The following is a 14762-nucleotide window of genomic DNA, read 5'->3' as shown; positions in this document are numbered from 1 at the left end:
CGAGTCTTGCTCCATGGCCAAGGCTGGAGTGAAGTGGCATGATCTTGGCTCACTACAACCTCTGCCTCCCAGGTTCAAGCAATTCTTGTGCTTCAGCCTCCTGAGTAGCTGGGACTACAGGTACATACCACCATTCTCAGCTAATTTTTGTATTTTCTGTAGAGACGAGGTCTCATTATGTTGCCCAGGCTGGTCTTGAACTCCTGAACTCAAGCAATCTGCCCACCTTGGCCTCCCAAAGTGCTGAGATTATAGGTATGAGCCACTTCACCCAGCTAATTTTTTTTTTTAATTTTAGTAGAGACAGAGTCTCGCTGCATTACCCAGACTAGTCTTGAACTCCTGGCCTCAGGTGATCCTCCCACCTCAGCCTCCCAAAATGCTAGGTTTATAGGCATGAGCCACTGCTCCCAGCCCTGGATGATTCTTGACATTACTGTTCTCCTGAGGAAAGAATAGGAACCTAATCCTTCCAGCCGCAGAGTTACTGTGTTTCAAACAATTTTTTTTTTTCAGATTAGATACTATTGGGATGTTTATAGGAGATGACTGTTTAGAAGTTAATTGTTTGGCACCTTGAGGTTTCTGGAGACATATGCCTTGGAAATAAAGGGTAGCTGGGATTTAAATTCTGGGATCTTCACCGGTAACAGTTCCAAATGATGCTTTGCATGTCGTGGGTGCTTTATGGTTTTCAGTGTCATTTCAAGTCACTCAACTTCTTTGTGACATGAGAGGTAGTTTCTACTTATTTTTCAAAACTGGAACCAAGGTCCAGAGAACTGACGTGACTTGTGGGAAGCTGCAGCACTTGGCTGAGATCCAGTTATTCTGTGCTCTTGCTCTTTCCCCCACCCCAGGATTTCCTTAATCTGGGGGTTGTTCTTAGGGCTGAAAAGAGCAAAAGCCTGTTTCTCTCAGACCTTGGAAACTGCCATAGTGGTCTCTCTGTGACAAAGCCCAGGTTTTGGAGTCCAGTTTCTGTCTTTTTTGTTTTTTGTTTTTTTTTTTTGTTTTTTCTTTTGAGACGGAGTTTCGCTCTTGTTACCCAGGCTGGAGTGCAATGGCATGATCTCAGCTCACCGCAACCTCCGCCTCCTGGGTTCAGGCAATTCTCCTGCCTCAGCCTCCTGAGTAGCTGGGATTTCATGCACGTGCCACCATGCCCAGCTAATTTTTTGTATTTTTAGTAGAGACGGGGTTTCACCATGTTGACCAGGATGGTGTCGATCTCTTGACCTCGTGATCCACCCGCCTCGGCCTCCCAAAGTGCTGGGATTACAGGCTTGAGCCTCCGCGCCTGGCCCAGTTTCTGTGCCCAGTTTCTGTCTTCAATAAGTTATTCGTCTCTCTGAGCCTTGGTTTCCTCCTTTATACATAGAGATACTAACACTGACTTTGCGGGGTTAGGTGAGATAATGCAGGCCAAGTGCCTAGCATATAGTAGGTGCTCAGTAAGTACAGCCTCGTCCCTTTGCTTGCTTGTCCTTGTGTACCTGTCCCGCAGAGTTGGTGTTACTTGTCTTGGTGACCTGCTTGTTGCAGCACCACAGACATTTTGCTGTGATTCCTTCATTCTGCTTCAGCTCACACCATTGATTGAGAGGTTCCCAGTAACCAAATCCCATTAACTAAACCCACCTAATTTCAGACCCAACAGCTTCTGTATCTGTAACGTCTCTTTCTTCTTACATCTGTCAGTGTCATATGCATTTAGTCCCAAAAATGCAGGAAGCAGCAGCACTCCTTTTATAGATAGGGACAGAGAAACTGTCTTCCTGCTCAGGCTCACTTCACATATCCTTGACAAAGTTCAGAGGAGAACCAAGTCATTTTTCACCTGGGCTTCTCCAGACTGGTTTTGTCTAGTCCTAACTTCTTTTGTTCATTTCAGATGGGAGGAGGTTGCTTCAAACTTTAGCTCAATGTTTTCATCTTCAGCCCACATCCCTCCAGCAAAATAATCAGCATTCATGTAGCCCAAGCCAGGGAGAGGGAAGTCTTTGTTCAAATCATCCCACTGTACTTGGGATTTCAGATAACCCAGAAACCTGGCAAACAGGCTTTTAAGTTAATAGGTTTTATTTGACGACATCAGCAGTCTGCGACATCAACAAGACATCAACAATCTGCGTGTGCAGGATTTTGGGTCTCCTCTCCCAGGGGTCTGTGTGACTCAGTGTGCCCGAGGGCATGCTGCTGGGAACTGAGTGCCTTTCAAGGTTGCTCAGCTCAGGGGCACAAGCTCTTCTCTGGGAAGTGGAGATGATTCTTAGATAAGACTCCTCAGCGGAGTACACTCATTCTGAGGAGTTGAGGACAAATCAGTGTCTGCCCCACCAGGCTCTTAATGGGAAACACGCCCGTAGGGTGTAACTGGCTGAAGCAAATGTACCAGAATGCCCGAATCCAAGTGAGAGATGTTCCTTTTGGTGTTTCTTCAGGAGGCTATACACATGCATTGTTGATATCCCGTTGCTCATTGCCCCTTGTGGTAAACCACCACTAGAAGTTTCCATCAGAGCCAGTATTTTAGCCAAGTGAGAAAATTGTTTTTGAGACTTTTTTCATATTCCCACTTTTAGATACCAAATGGTATCCCCAAGCATGACCACCATTTTTTTTTTAACTAGTTGTAATTCCAGATAACTTGTAGTTATTTCTAAAAGTTGTAGTCATCCTTAGAAAACTTAAGAGATCATGACCCATGTTGAGAGCTTCAAAGGAGCATCCTCTGAAGGCCGATCTTGTTATTTGGACAAGTGAGTAGCTATGTGGACCTTGTTCTTTCAAAGAGCGAGGTCAGGACCTGCCAAGTATGAATTGAGTCTATTCCTTGAGTTGGGAGCCGTCACTGCTCATCTGGGGCCTTGGTGAAGACATCCTCCCTGTTTGTAGACAATATAGTTCCTTCCCTGGGGCAGGTATAGTTTGGACTTTAGTCACGTCTCCTAATAAGCCTTCTATGGGTGTGGCTGAGCAGTGTAGAAATAAGGAGTTGAGTTGTTTTCATGTGTGTTTTCCTATTCTTTCCTCACTCCTTGCGCATCACTGCCCCTCGCTAATGTCCAGTCTTGGGACCATAACCAGTCATTCTCTAGCCCTAATCTGTTTATACCTGGCTCCCTAGGTGGGAGTTGTACCCTCTTTCCTCATTTACCCAAGGCTGCAGGGAAGTCATCTTTCTTTCCATGTTACTGGCTGGGAGTAGCCCCCCAGCCAGCTGGCATCCCAGAAACTAGGGTGGGGAAGAGATGTGGGGCTAGAATGTGCAGGTTTGGGGGGTGATTGAAGTTAGATGTCAAGATTGTAAGGTGCTTTATACTGCACTGATGAGATGATTTAAAAGCATATTTTTAGGCTGGGCATGGTAGCTCATGCCTGTAATCCCAGCACTTTGGGAGGCCAAGGCAGGTGTATCACTTGAAGTCAGGAGTTCGAGACCAGCCTAACCAACATGGTGAAACTCTCTCTCTACTAAAAATACAAAATTATCTGGGTGTGGTGGTGTGTGCTCATAATCCCAACTACTTGGGAGGCTGAGGCAGGAGAATCACTTGAACCTGGAAGATAGAGGTGGCGGGAGCCAAGATCACACCATTGCACTCCAGCCTCGGCAACAGAGTGAAACTCCATCTCAAAAAAAAAAGGAAGAAAAAAACCTAAACAAACCTTTTTTGTTGTTGGACCTTGTGTCCTGAATTTCAGCTTAGAGATAACAGCTGCCATAGCTGAAGCAACCTGAGTTCTTTTTCCTTGTCTCAACCTCCGAAAATCTGAAGCGTCAGGAAAGACCAGGTTCCAGGATGTTTTGGACATAGTTCTGTCTGGAGAAAGAGGGTGGACAAGGCAGCCTCTGGGAGCCCCTTTGTGCCCCTGATCGGGGAGTATCTTGCTGCATACAGCCTCTGCCAGCAGCAAGTATGGTGACATTTCTCCCTGCGAGTGGGGAGCAGCAACAAAAGTCTGGCTGGGTTGGAGTCTGGGGGCGGGGAATCTGGAATGAGCCTCTGAGCTGATAAGGAGCCAGTGCTCTTTCTGCCTGGTAGGACTTGCATCTCCGGCTGCCAAGCATCCCACAGGGCCCAGCCCTTTGGGAAGCTGGTGCCTGCTACGGTGGTCCTGCTGCTGGCATTGCTTGGAAAGTGCAGTAGTTACGGATACTTCTGCAGAGAACTTCCCTTGTGGTGTTGGATATTGGGCTCTGTCTCAGGGCACAGGAAGGATTGCTTATCTTTTGAGCAGCAGGGTCTTACAGCATATTTTCCTGGCGGAAACTAGGATGTTTCCTCATTGCATCGCTCTAAAAGTGACCCTGTGACGGATTTTCAGAGTGCTGCTTTGTCAGCTGCATGCTGCCCGGATCCTCCAGCTCCATCTCCTTAGGGTTCTTGCCCAGGCCTCCAAAGCATATTTCCTTCACCCTTCAGGCAAGGAGCCTCTGTGGTCTGCCTGGTCTCCAGTGACCTGGATCCTATTGCCTATTGGAGCAGTGGACAGAACTTGGAAACTTCCACTTTGAGGAAGGACTTAGCAGGGTCTTGGCATCAGGCATCCAGCTGTTCAGAGATAGGTACTGGATTTGTGTGAAGGCATTTGTCCCTGCAGCCTTAAAAGACTGGCAAATGCTGGGGCTCTGTGGAGGCAGGTGAGAAGGACTTTTCAGTGGCTCTTGAGTGTTGCACTGAGATGCTCCCAGAGAGCTGGCCCTCCCAGGGCAGCTTCTCGGTGGGAGCTCCATGTTTCTGGGATGCTGATGGGGAAGCCCCAGAGATTCTTACTGGGGCCTAAGGCTTACTTCATTTTTTCCTGCTCTCCTGGCTTGGCACAAGGGGTTAATATCTCTGATCGCTCTATTTTGGGGCAAATGGAGTGTTCCCAGAATAGGACTCTTTGTTGAGTAGTCTATTTTGGGAGACAAGCCCCACTGGCATTTAGGCAAGGGATTCTCTGTGTGTATCTGGGGGTGTGGTTGTGTGTGCAAGTGATTTCTTGTTACTAATTATAAACAGCTTCTTTTGGGAGCCAGGGAAATGGAGGTGTGTGTGAGGGCATGGATTGCTCTTGCATGCTAAGAAGAGTGGCGCATCTGTGCATGCCCGTCAGATGGGGCAGTCGTCACAGACACCTGATTAAGAGTGAGTGTGGGGACTTCCAGACATCAGCAGGGATGACAGTCTGTGCTCCTTTTTTGGGGTGTCAGGCTGTGGAGATGTGGCCATCTGTCATCTTCTTAATTCCCTGAAGCACACGGGCAGACTGGCCATCACGGCCCTCTGGCTGCAGTCTGAAGTCAGGCAGCCTCCAAACCATGAGGGCTGGGTTGTTCTAAGGCCCAGCAACCAATTCCTACCTGGAACTATTCTTACTGCACTTCCTACTCTGCAGCTCAGCTCTTACTCACTGGAATCCCCTATTTGCCCACAGGCCGAATCCACGTATGTCGAAGCAGGACAGAAACCAAAGACCATCCAGCATGGTCAGTGAAACATCCACAGCTGGGACCGCCTCCACCCTGGAGGCCAAGCCTGGACCCAAGGTGGGTGAGCTCCTGGCCACTGGTTCCTTCCTTCCCCTCTTTTATATTTTGTCAAGCCCCTTTGTAACCAGAAGTCCATTTAATCTTCACTATAATTTTGTGACAGAGACCCCGTAAGAAGTGTTCTCCCCAAGTGACAGATCAGGAAATTGTGGCCAAGAGGGGTATGCCCCTTGTGCAACAAAGAAGGTGATTGCTGCCAGACCCAGCACCCATGTCTAGTTCCTGGAGCATGTTCTTGACTTTCCTTGCATCGTTGGGAGGGCCACATTTCTGTTTACATGTAGCTGTGTGTTAAAGAGAGCTCAGAGAGATTTGGAAACAGGAGGCCCTGAGGAAGGGTGCCCAGAAGTTTTTGTGCTGCAGGTGTAGAAAACACTAGGATCAGGGAAAAGAACCAGCATTGCAGGGAGGAGGAGAGTGCTGAGGGTGAACCTAGATAGGAGGGGTAAATATCTGGAAATTGGCAAAAAGCTGTGACCGAAAATTAGCTTTGCTCCAGAAAGCCATGGAACATATTAGGGCCCACAGCTGCTGTTGAAAGTTGACTGAAAATTTTCTTTTAATTTTTTTTCTGTGACCCAGCTGGGAGGTTTGCCAGGTCTTGGGCTTGCCTTTTAATTAGAATGCTGTGGCCATGTGCACGCCTGTTCCCTGTCTCCTGGCTGTTCTTTTGATCAAAGGGTGCTGCCGTTTAGAGTGAGGCAGAGAGAGCCCACAGTCCTCCTAACATACAAGTGCTTTTTTGTGCCACCTTCAATTCCCTGCTGCTAGAGTTCAATCTGCTTTTTCGTAGATCATAAAGTCCAGCAATAAAGTCCACAGCTTTGGGAAGAGAGACCAGGCCATTCGGAGGAACCCCAACGTTCCTGTGGTGGTAAGGGGCTGGCTGCACAAGCAGGTGAGGACCCTGAGGAGTGAGAAGGTGGAAGAAATGGCTCTGGCTGAGTTCTCTCCCTTCCTAGGCCCCAGGAAGCTAGGAACAGGCACCTAAGCTTTCTGTTCCTGAGTTTCTCTGAGGCAGCTGGATTCTACCTGCTGTGCTGCGTTATTTGCTGCTTGTTCTTATGAGTGCACTGTCTGCTCAATGGTTACAGCTTCTCTCCCAAAACCCATTTGACCACTTTGGCCCCTGGTGCTGTTGGCTGCCCTGGGGCCCAGGCCACAGTGTGGATGGGTCAACATGAATCCAGCCTTCCTGCCAGTCCTCCACCAGCACTTGCCTTCCTGATGTCAAAGAGTCTTTGTTATTATTTGGCTGAAAAAAATTCATCTTTTCCTCTCTCCTTTGTCTAGAATACATATCCACCTAGCATCTCAAATTCCAAATCAGCCGAACTCAGCTCATTATCTCCTCATTACCCTGGCCCACCATTTCCCTGAGGCTGCTTTTTCTGGATCTTAGTAATGGTACACCATTCTCCCAGGCACTCAGGTTAGAAACCTCGGCACTATCACCAGATCCTCCTTCCCTGACATGCATTCAGTCAGGAAGCTCTGTCAGTTCCGTAGGCTGAGGCCATCATTCATTGCAATCCCCACTGCCAATTGATTTGCCTGGGGTCCTCTGTTCATGGCTAGGCTGTGAGTTCCCAGAGCTAGAGACCCTGTCTCTCTTGCCCTCCTTTTCTCCTTGCCAGTCATTCATTCATTCATCTATTCTGCAAAGTGCCTGCCATGTCCTAAGTTGCTGAGAGCAAGTACCAAGGGAAAGTAACGTGGTTCCTGCCCTCGAGGAACTCATCAGCTACCAGGAGAAGCAGATAGCACATCTCTCACATGTCACATTGTCACCCAGCCCCATCTGTTACCTAGCATAGCATCCAAAAATACCAGAGCAGCAATGTAGGTTTTGGTGAAGCTTTGTGGGAAGAACAGGAGGGCATTACGTTGCATAGCGCACAGGATAAATCCCAAAAGTCCTCTTAAAATCTTCCTTCACAGCTCTGGCCCCATGGCAGCTGTAACAGCTCCTGGCCTCTTCTGTTGGACACTCCTAGTACCACCCTCTCTTGCTCCCATGTGCCCCTCACAGCCCTGTCCTCCCTGTCTTGCCCATCTCTTTTTCTCACTTGAGTCATTTAACCCTCTGACTTCTTCCATTTGCATCCCTGTCCCCATTAAACAAAGGAGGCTTCTTTGACATATGGAGAGAGACGGAAGGATTTGTAAATAATTGCCAGCGCTTAGCAGCCCAGGCCCATTGGCTGGCTGTAACCATAACAGGGATCTGTGTGCTGTGGACACACAACAGAGTGTGGCTATACTTGGGTGGGGGGCAGCGGGGGGAAGGGGTGGCATCCAGAAAGGCTTCCTGGAAGAAGTGATATTTGAACCAGGCATAGAAGCATAGTTAAGACCTCCAAACAAAGCAAATATCATGTGTGAAGACCTTAGACATCATCTGGTTGATTTGCAGAAGATAAAATTGTTAAGTAGTTGAAATCATCAAGTTAAATTTGCTTTTAGCATTTTAGTAAGTGAAGGAGGAAAAATCCTCATGTTGTATTTCAGTTTAGAAATTGTCAGATTTTTTTTTCAGGCTTGTCAAAAACTTCTGCAGAAGGAAGACTATTTAACAGCCATCTCTATTTTTTAAATAAATAAAAAAAATTTGGCTCGCGCTTACGCCTCAGAAGTAAGTAGTGGGGTTCCGCACGCGCACCTTCACGAGGTGAAAGCAACATGGAGGACTCGGCCTCCACGCCGCTGTCATCTTCAGCAGCAACTGTAACCTCCACCTCAACTCCAGCGGCCCCGACAACACGGAAGCAGCTGGACAAAGAGCAGGTTAGAAAGGCATAGGACGCTCTCTTCACACACTGCAAGTCCAGGAAGAACGATTATGGGTAGCTTTTGAATGAGAATGAAAATTTATTTTTAATGATGGTATTATGGAAAATTCCAAGTAAAGGACTGAGCGTCAGACTGCCCTTAACCTCATGGTATTTGATCGGATTTAGAAGATGTCTGTTTATTTACGAAGGACGAACCCAATTCAACTCCTGAAAAGACAGAACAGTTCTATAGAAAGCTTTTAAACAAGCATGGAATTAAAACCATTTCTCAGATTATCCCCTTCCAAACAATAAAGAAGGAATATAAATCCTTTGAAGTCAAGCTCCGCCTTCTGAGCACTTTTGACTTCTTCCTTACTGATGCCAGAATTAGGCAGCTCTTACCCTCACTCATTGGGAGACATTTCTATCAAAGAAAGAAAGTTCCAGTATCTGTAAACCTTCTGTCCAAGAATTTATCAATAGAGATCAATGACTGTAGAGGTGGAGCATTCTGAAACATTTCTAAAAGTGGTTCTTGCAGTACTATAGGCATCGGTCACATTGGAATGCAGATTGAGCACATCATTGAAAACATTGTTGCTGTCACCAAAGGACTTTCAGAAAAATTGCCAGAGAAGTGGGAAAGCGTGAAACTCCTGTTTGTGAAAACTGAGAAACCGGCTGCTGCTCTTCCCATCTTTTTCTCATTTGTCAGCAATTGGGATGAAGCCAACAAAAAATCTATGCTTAATAAGAAGAAAAAAGAGGCAAGGAAAAAACGAAGAGAAAGAAATTATGAAAAACAAAAGGAGAGCAACAAAATCAGAAAGAAGAAACAGCAGGCTAGGAAGCCTGCATCAGTCCTTAGGAAAGACACTGTGGCACCTGAAAGTGGTGACGCTACAGTGACGAAACCTGAATCGAAGAAGGAGCAGACCCCAGAGCATGGGAAGAAATGGCGTGGCAAAGGAGAAACCCAAGTTCAAGTGGCACATGACTCCGAAGACGAAATTCCACAGCTGGTACCAATAGGAAAGACTTCAGCTAAGGAGAATAGAGATTCAAAAACATGCCACAGGAAAGAAGTCTCCAACAAAGAGTCCTATTCCCAGCACACCTCATGGGAAGAAAAGAAAGGCCTTGCCAGCATCTGAGACCCCTGAAGCTGCAGAGTCTGAGACCCCAGAGAAAGGCCCATGGGAGAAGCCAAAAATCAAAGAGGTAGTGAAGGAAAATAATCCTTCGCTAGGGAAAAAAGATGTGAGACAGACTCCTAAAAAGGCAGAGGCCAGGTTCTTCACCACTCCTAGTAAATCTGCAAGAAAAGCTTCCTGCACCCCCCAAAAAACGGCCCCAAAACACCAAAGTACCCCAGTCAACCTAAAATAAGTGATTCAACCAGAAGGGAACCTCAGAGCTGCCCTCAGAGCTTATTAGAAATACTCAGGTCCTGACCCCACTGGCAGCCTTCTCCAGGCATCAGGCCTAGACTTAAAGATTTTCTAAAAACTTCCATACATAATTCTGACATATGTTCCTGGGTATAGTGATCTATTTTTAAATTGTCCTTCTGTGTGTTTGCTAGAAGAAATATAGAGTGCTTCTCTATGGTTGTCCAGCACTTTGGGAAGCCAAGGTGGGAGTATTATTTGAGCCCAGGAGTGTGAAACCAGCCTGGGCAACATGTGAAATCCCATTTCTACAAAAGAAAAAAAAAGGGTGGCATGTACCTGTGCTCCCAGCTACTCAGGAGGCTGAGGTGGAAAGATCAAGTGAGCACAGGAAGTCAAGGCTACAGTGAGCCATGATCACACCACTGTGCTCCAGCCTGGGTGACAGTGTGAGACTGTCTCCGAAAAAAAAAAAAAAAAAAAAAAAAAAAAAACATAGCATTGCTTTGCTTCTGAGTATACATACTGTTGGCTTTCTGTATCACGTGAGTCTGACTCGAGGTCTCTGATGTGACCCTTTTCCTCATCTCAACCATCACATGGACTCCATCACACTCTTTTATCTTCATTCCCAAAGTGGCCCAGTGAGAGCCTCGACGCATGAGAATCAGCTGCTGAATTTAGGAGAAACACGAGTTTCTTGGCCCCCATGCTGAGCCTGTTGGTCTAAGCTTTTAAGTTACTGGATGAGCATGCATATGGGAAGGGAAATTAACATGGAATCATTTATACAGCTACTGAATTGAAACCTACCTACAGGAGGCAAGAGCATGATTTATGTTCCATAAGTCTTCCCCTCTTGTTACTCCTGAGTCCATACAGATTTGCTTATGTATGACAACTCTAAGGAAACTTGGGAGTGTAGACTTTTTTGTTTTTGTTTTTGTTTTCTTTTTTTGGGCAGAATTTCACTCTTGTTGCCCAGGCTGGAGTTCAGTGGCACAATCTCGGCTCACGACAACCTCTGCCTCCTGGGTTCAAATGATTCTCCTGCTTCAGCCTCCCGAGTAGTTGGGATTACAGGCATGCGTGTCCATTCCCAGCTAATTTTGTGTTTTTAGTAGAGATGGGGTTTTTCCATGTTGGTTAGGCTGGTTTCGAACTTGACCTCAGGAGATGTGTCCTCCTCAGCCTCCCAAAGTGCTGGGATTGCAGGCATGAGCTGCCCGGTCCAGTCAAGAGTAGCCTATTATTGTTTGCACAATTGTCAAATATATTCTGAGGCAGTAAACAATTTTTTAGGTACTCAGCCTTTCACTGGTTGTGAATAGGTATGCATCCATACTGAGTCATAGATTCACTGCAGTGCAGAAATATGCTTGCATGCAAAAGGCTGAAGTGGGGCATGCTTTCAAAGATCATGTGGGTGTCGGGTGTCTTGGCTTACATCTGTGATCCGAGCACTTTGGGAAGCTGGGTGAATTGCTTGACCCTCAGAGTTTGAGACCATCCTGGGCAACATGGAAAACCTCATCTCTACCAAGAATTAGCTGGATGGAGTGGTATGTGCCTGTGGTCCCAGCTACTTGGGAGGATGAGATGGGAGGATTTCTTGAACCTTGGGTGGTAAAGGCTGCAATGAGTCATGATCATGACCCTGCACTTCAGTCTGGGCAAGAAAGAGACAGAATCCTGGCCCTGTTTCCAAAAAAAGATGTTGGGCATGGTGGCTTGCATCTGTAATCCCAGCCAAGGCAGGCTGATCACTTGAGGCCAGGAGTTCCAAGACCAGCCTGGTTAACATGGTGAAACCTGTCTCTACTGAAAATACAAAAACTAGCTGGGCAGGGGGACAGGCACCTGTAATCCCAGCTACTTGGGAGGCTGAAGCAGGAGAATCACTTGAACTCAGGATGTCGAGGTTGCAGTGAGCTAGAGATTGCACCTGGGCAGCAGAGCAAAACTGGAGAAAAAAAAAAAAAAAAAAAGAAAACAGATGTGTAGGTCTCCCTCAAGTTAGAAGAGTCTGGGCAGTGGGGGATATGGTCCTACTCTGTTGCCCAGGCTGGAGGGCAGTAGTGCCATCAGCTCCAGTCTCAATTTCGTAGGCTCAAGGCAATCCTCCCATCTCAGCCTCCCAAGTAGCTATAACTACCGGGGCATGCCATCACACCAGGCCAATTTTTATATCTTTTGTAGAGAGAGGTTTTCCCCATATTCCCCAGGCTGGTCTCAAACTCCTAAGCTCAAGTGATCCTCCCACCTCAGCCTCCCCAAAATGCTCAGATTACAGCCATGAGGCACCATGCCAACCTGCCTTTGCCGTTTTTTGTTTGTTTGTTTGTTTTGGTTTTTTTTTTTTTTTTTTTTTTTTTTTTGAGATGGAGTTTGACTCTTGTTACCCAGGCTGGAGTACAATGGCACAATCTTGGCTCACCACAACCTCCGCCTCCTGGGTTCAAGCAATTCTCCTGCCTCAGCCTCCCGAGTAGCTGGGACTATAGGCACGCGCCACCATGCCCAACTAATTTTTGTATTTTTAGTAGAGATGTGGTTTCACCTTGTTTACCAGGATGGTCTTGATCTCTTGACCTCGTGATCCACCCACCTCGGCCTCCCAAAGTGCTGGGATTATAGGCGTGAGCTACCATGCCCGGCCTGTTTTTTTTTTTTTTGAGATGGAGTCTTGCTCTGTCACCAGACAAGTGCAGTGGTGCGATCTCAGCTCACTGCAGGCTCAACCTCCCTGGTGTTCAAGCGATTCCCCTGCCTCAGCCTCCCAAGTAGCTGAGACTACAGGTGTGCACCACCATGCCTGTCTAATTTTTTGTATTTTAGTAGAGATAGGGTTTCATCATGTTGGCCAAGATGGTCTCAATCTCTTGACTTTGTGATCTGGCCGCCTCAGCCTCCCAAAGGGCTGGGATTACAGGCATGAGCCACCATGCCAGACCTGCTTTTGCATTTTGGTAACACAAATTTGTAAGGTTAACTTTTCAAATTATGAAAGCCTCGAAAATGTAAAATTATTTGTAATCCCACTTTCCTTTTGGGCTTCTATAGATGAATATACATTTAAAATGTGGGAGTTTAGCTTAATTGATTTGTTTTCCATAGAAACTAGGTTCTCTGAGTAGCTGGTTAGATAGTCTTGTTTCACTTACTCCAAGATCTGATTTGTTTGGGACAAACCCACAAACATCATGTCAGTCTCTTCTCTGCATGACACAATTTTCCAGCAATAGCTGTGTGGTTTTTGTAATCCTATTCTCTAGCCAGTTCAAGATTTTGCAACACTATGTGATTCTTTGCCCTGTAGTTGTCTTGTTGAATATGGCACAGGTCTTTACTTTCCTGCTCCTGCCTCTAGTTTCATTCTAATAATGTTCTCTGTTGAAGAAGCTGGCTTTAATTTCTTGAACAAGATGCTGATATTATCATCTAACATAAAGCCTATTTTATAATAAAGTGTTGACTAATGAGCACTGTACTGAAAGTTAAAAAAAAAAAAATTGTGGCCAGGTATGGTTCCTCACGCCTGTAATCCCAGCACTTTGGGAGGCCAAGTTGGGCGGATTACGAGGTCAGGAGTTTGAGATCAGTCTGGCCAACATGGTGAAAACTCATCTCCACTAAAAATAGAAAAATTAGCTGGGGTTGGTGGCAAGTGCTTATAATACCAGCTACTTGGGAGGCTGAGGCAGGAGACTTGCTTGAACCCAGGAGGCGGAGGTTGCAATGAGCTGAGACTGTGCCATTGCATTCCAGCCTGAGCAACAAGAGCAAGACTCCATCTCAAAAACAAACAAAACAAAACAAAACAAAACAGAAGAACTTTTTTTTTGGTAAAGATGGGGTATTGCTATGTTGCCCAGGCTGGTCTAGAATTCCTGGCCTCAGGCAATCTTCCTGTGTCAACCTCTCAAAACATTGGGATTAGAGATATGAATAGCCATCTCTAAAACTAAAAGACGCTCTGGGGTTTTCCTAGGTTTGAGAGAAAACTGACCCTAAAACATCTGTTTTCCTGCCTTGGCCATGTTTTTAAAAAATATTCACAATTATTTAAAATATTATTGATAAATACAAACATTTACATTTCAGATGAGTAAAGACAGATTTTTGTTATGAGACGATTTGATAGCAAAAATAATCCAAATCCTTTTCTATTGAATGGAAGGAAGACATAACAGCAGAATCCATCCTATATGGCACAGAACGGAGCATAATCTAATGAGAACTTTGCCTCACTTAATTCACTTAAACTCTTTTCAATACTATGTAAATTCAGTTTTCCAGTTAGCATAAATGAAGATATTTTATAGCATAGCTACCTAAATAAGAAACAACAACAGGCCGGGCGCGGTGGCTCAAGCCTGTAATCCCAGCACTTTGGGAGGCCGAGGCGAGTGGATCACGAGGTCAAGAGATCGAGACCATCCTAGTCAACATGGTGAAACCCCGTCTCTACTAAAAATACAAAAAATTAGCTGGGCATGGTGGCGCGTGCCTGTAATCCCAGCTACTCAGGAGGCTGAGGCAGGAGAATTGCCTGAACCCATGAGGTGGAGGTTGCGGTGAGCCGAGATTGGGCCATTGCACTCCACCCTGGGTAACAAGAGCGAAACTTTGTCTCAAAAAAAAAAAAAAAAAAAAAAGAAACAACAACAAAGAAACTTCTTGTTAAGAGCTGATTCCTTTCTTAATTTACTTTCTAGAGAAGTGGCTTATAATATTATACATTAGTTTGTTTCTAGGAGACAAAAACCCTGCTTCCATAGGATAAACCATCATTTAATCTAAGTTCTAATGTTCTATTCAGAGAATAGCTCTTCAATAAAACAGTAATTTATTAAAAGAAAGTGAATATGGGGCTGGGCGCGGTGGCTCAAACCTGTAATCCGAGCACTTTGGGAGGCCGAGGCGGGTGGATCACAAGGTCAAGAGATCGAGATCATCCTGGTCAACATGGTGAAACCCCGTCTCTACTAAAAATACAAAAAATTAGCTGGGCATGGTGGCGCATGCCTGTAATCCGAGCTACTCAGGAAG

General features: G+C 46.0%; 1 protein-coding gene and 1 pseudogene across 14 annotated transcripts in view; both read left to right on the top strand.

Annotated features, from left to right (window-relative positions):
- Positions 1-14762, top strand: part of PLEKHA7 (pleckstrin homology domain containing A7) — a 248434-nt gene that overhangs the window by 153191 nt on the left and 80481 nt on the right. For all 14 annotated transcript variants that reach the window (XR_012518111.1, XR_012518110.1, XR_012518108.1 and 11 more), the window contains 2 exons: positions 5428-5539; positions 6336-6440. Coding sequence is in view for 4 of the 14 variants with exons in the window: in XM_039471225.2 (XP_039327159.1) it covers positions 5428-5539; positions 6336-6440 (217 nt within the window). In the remaining 10 variants the exon portion in view is untranslated. The remainder of the gene's footprint in view (positions 1-5427; positions 5540-6335; positions 6441-14762) is intronic.
- Positions 6451-11650, top strand: LOC141584866 (ribosomal L1 domain-containing protein 1 pseudogene; annotated as a pseudogene).

The sequence above is a fragment of the Saimiri boliviensis genome, chromosome 6 (assembly GCF_048565385.1).
Source record: "Saimiri boliviensis isolate mSaiBol1 chromosome 6, mSaiBol1.pri, whole genome shotgun sequence".
Taxonomy (NCBI): Eukaryota; Metazoa; Chordata; class Mammalia; order Primates; family Cebidae; genus Saimiri; species Saimiri boliviensis.
Note: the sequence above shows the minus strand (reverse complement) of the source record. Positions and strands in the feature narration are given on the sequence as shown.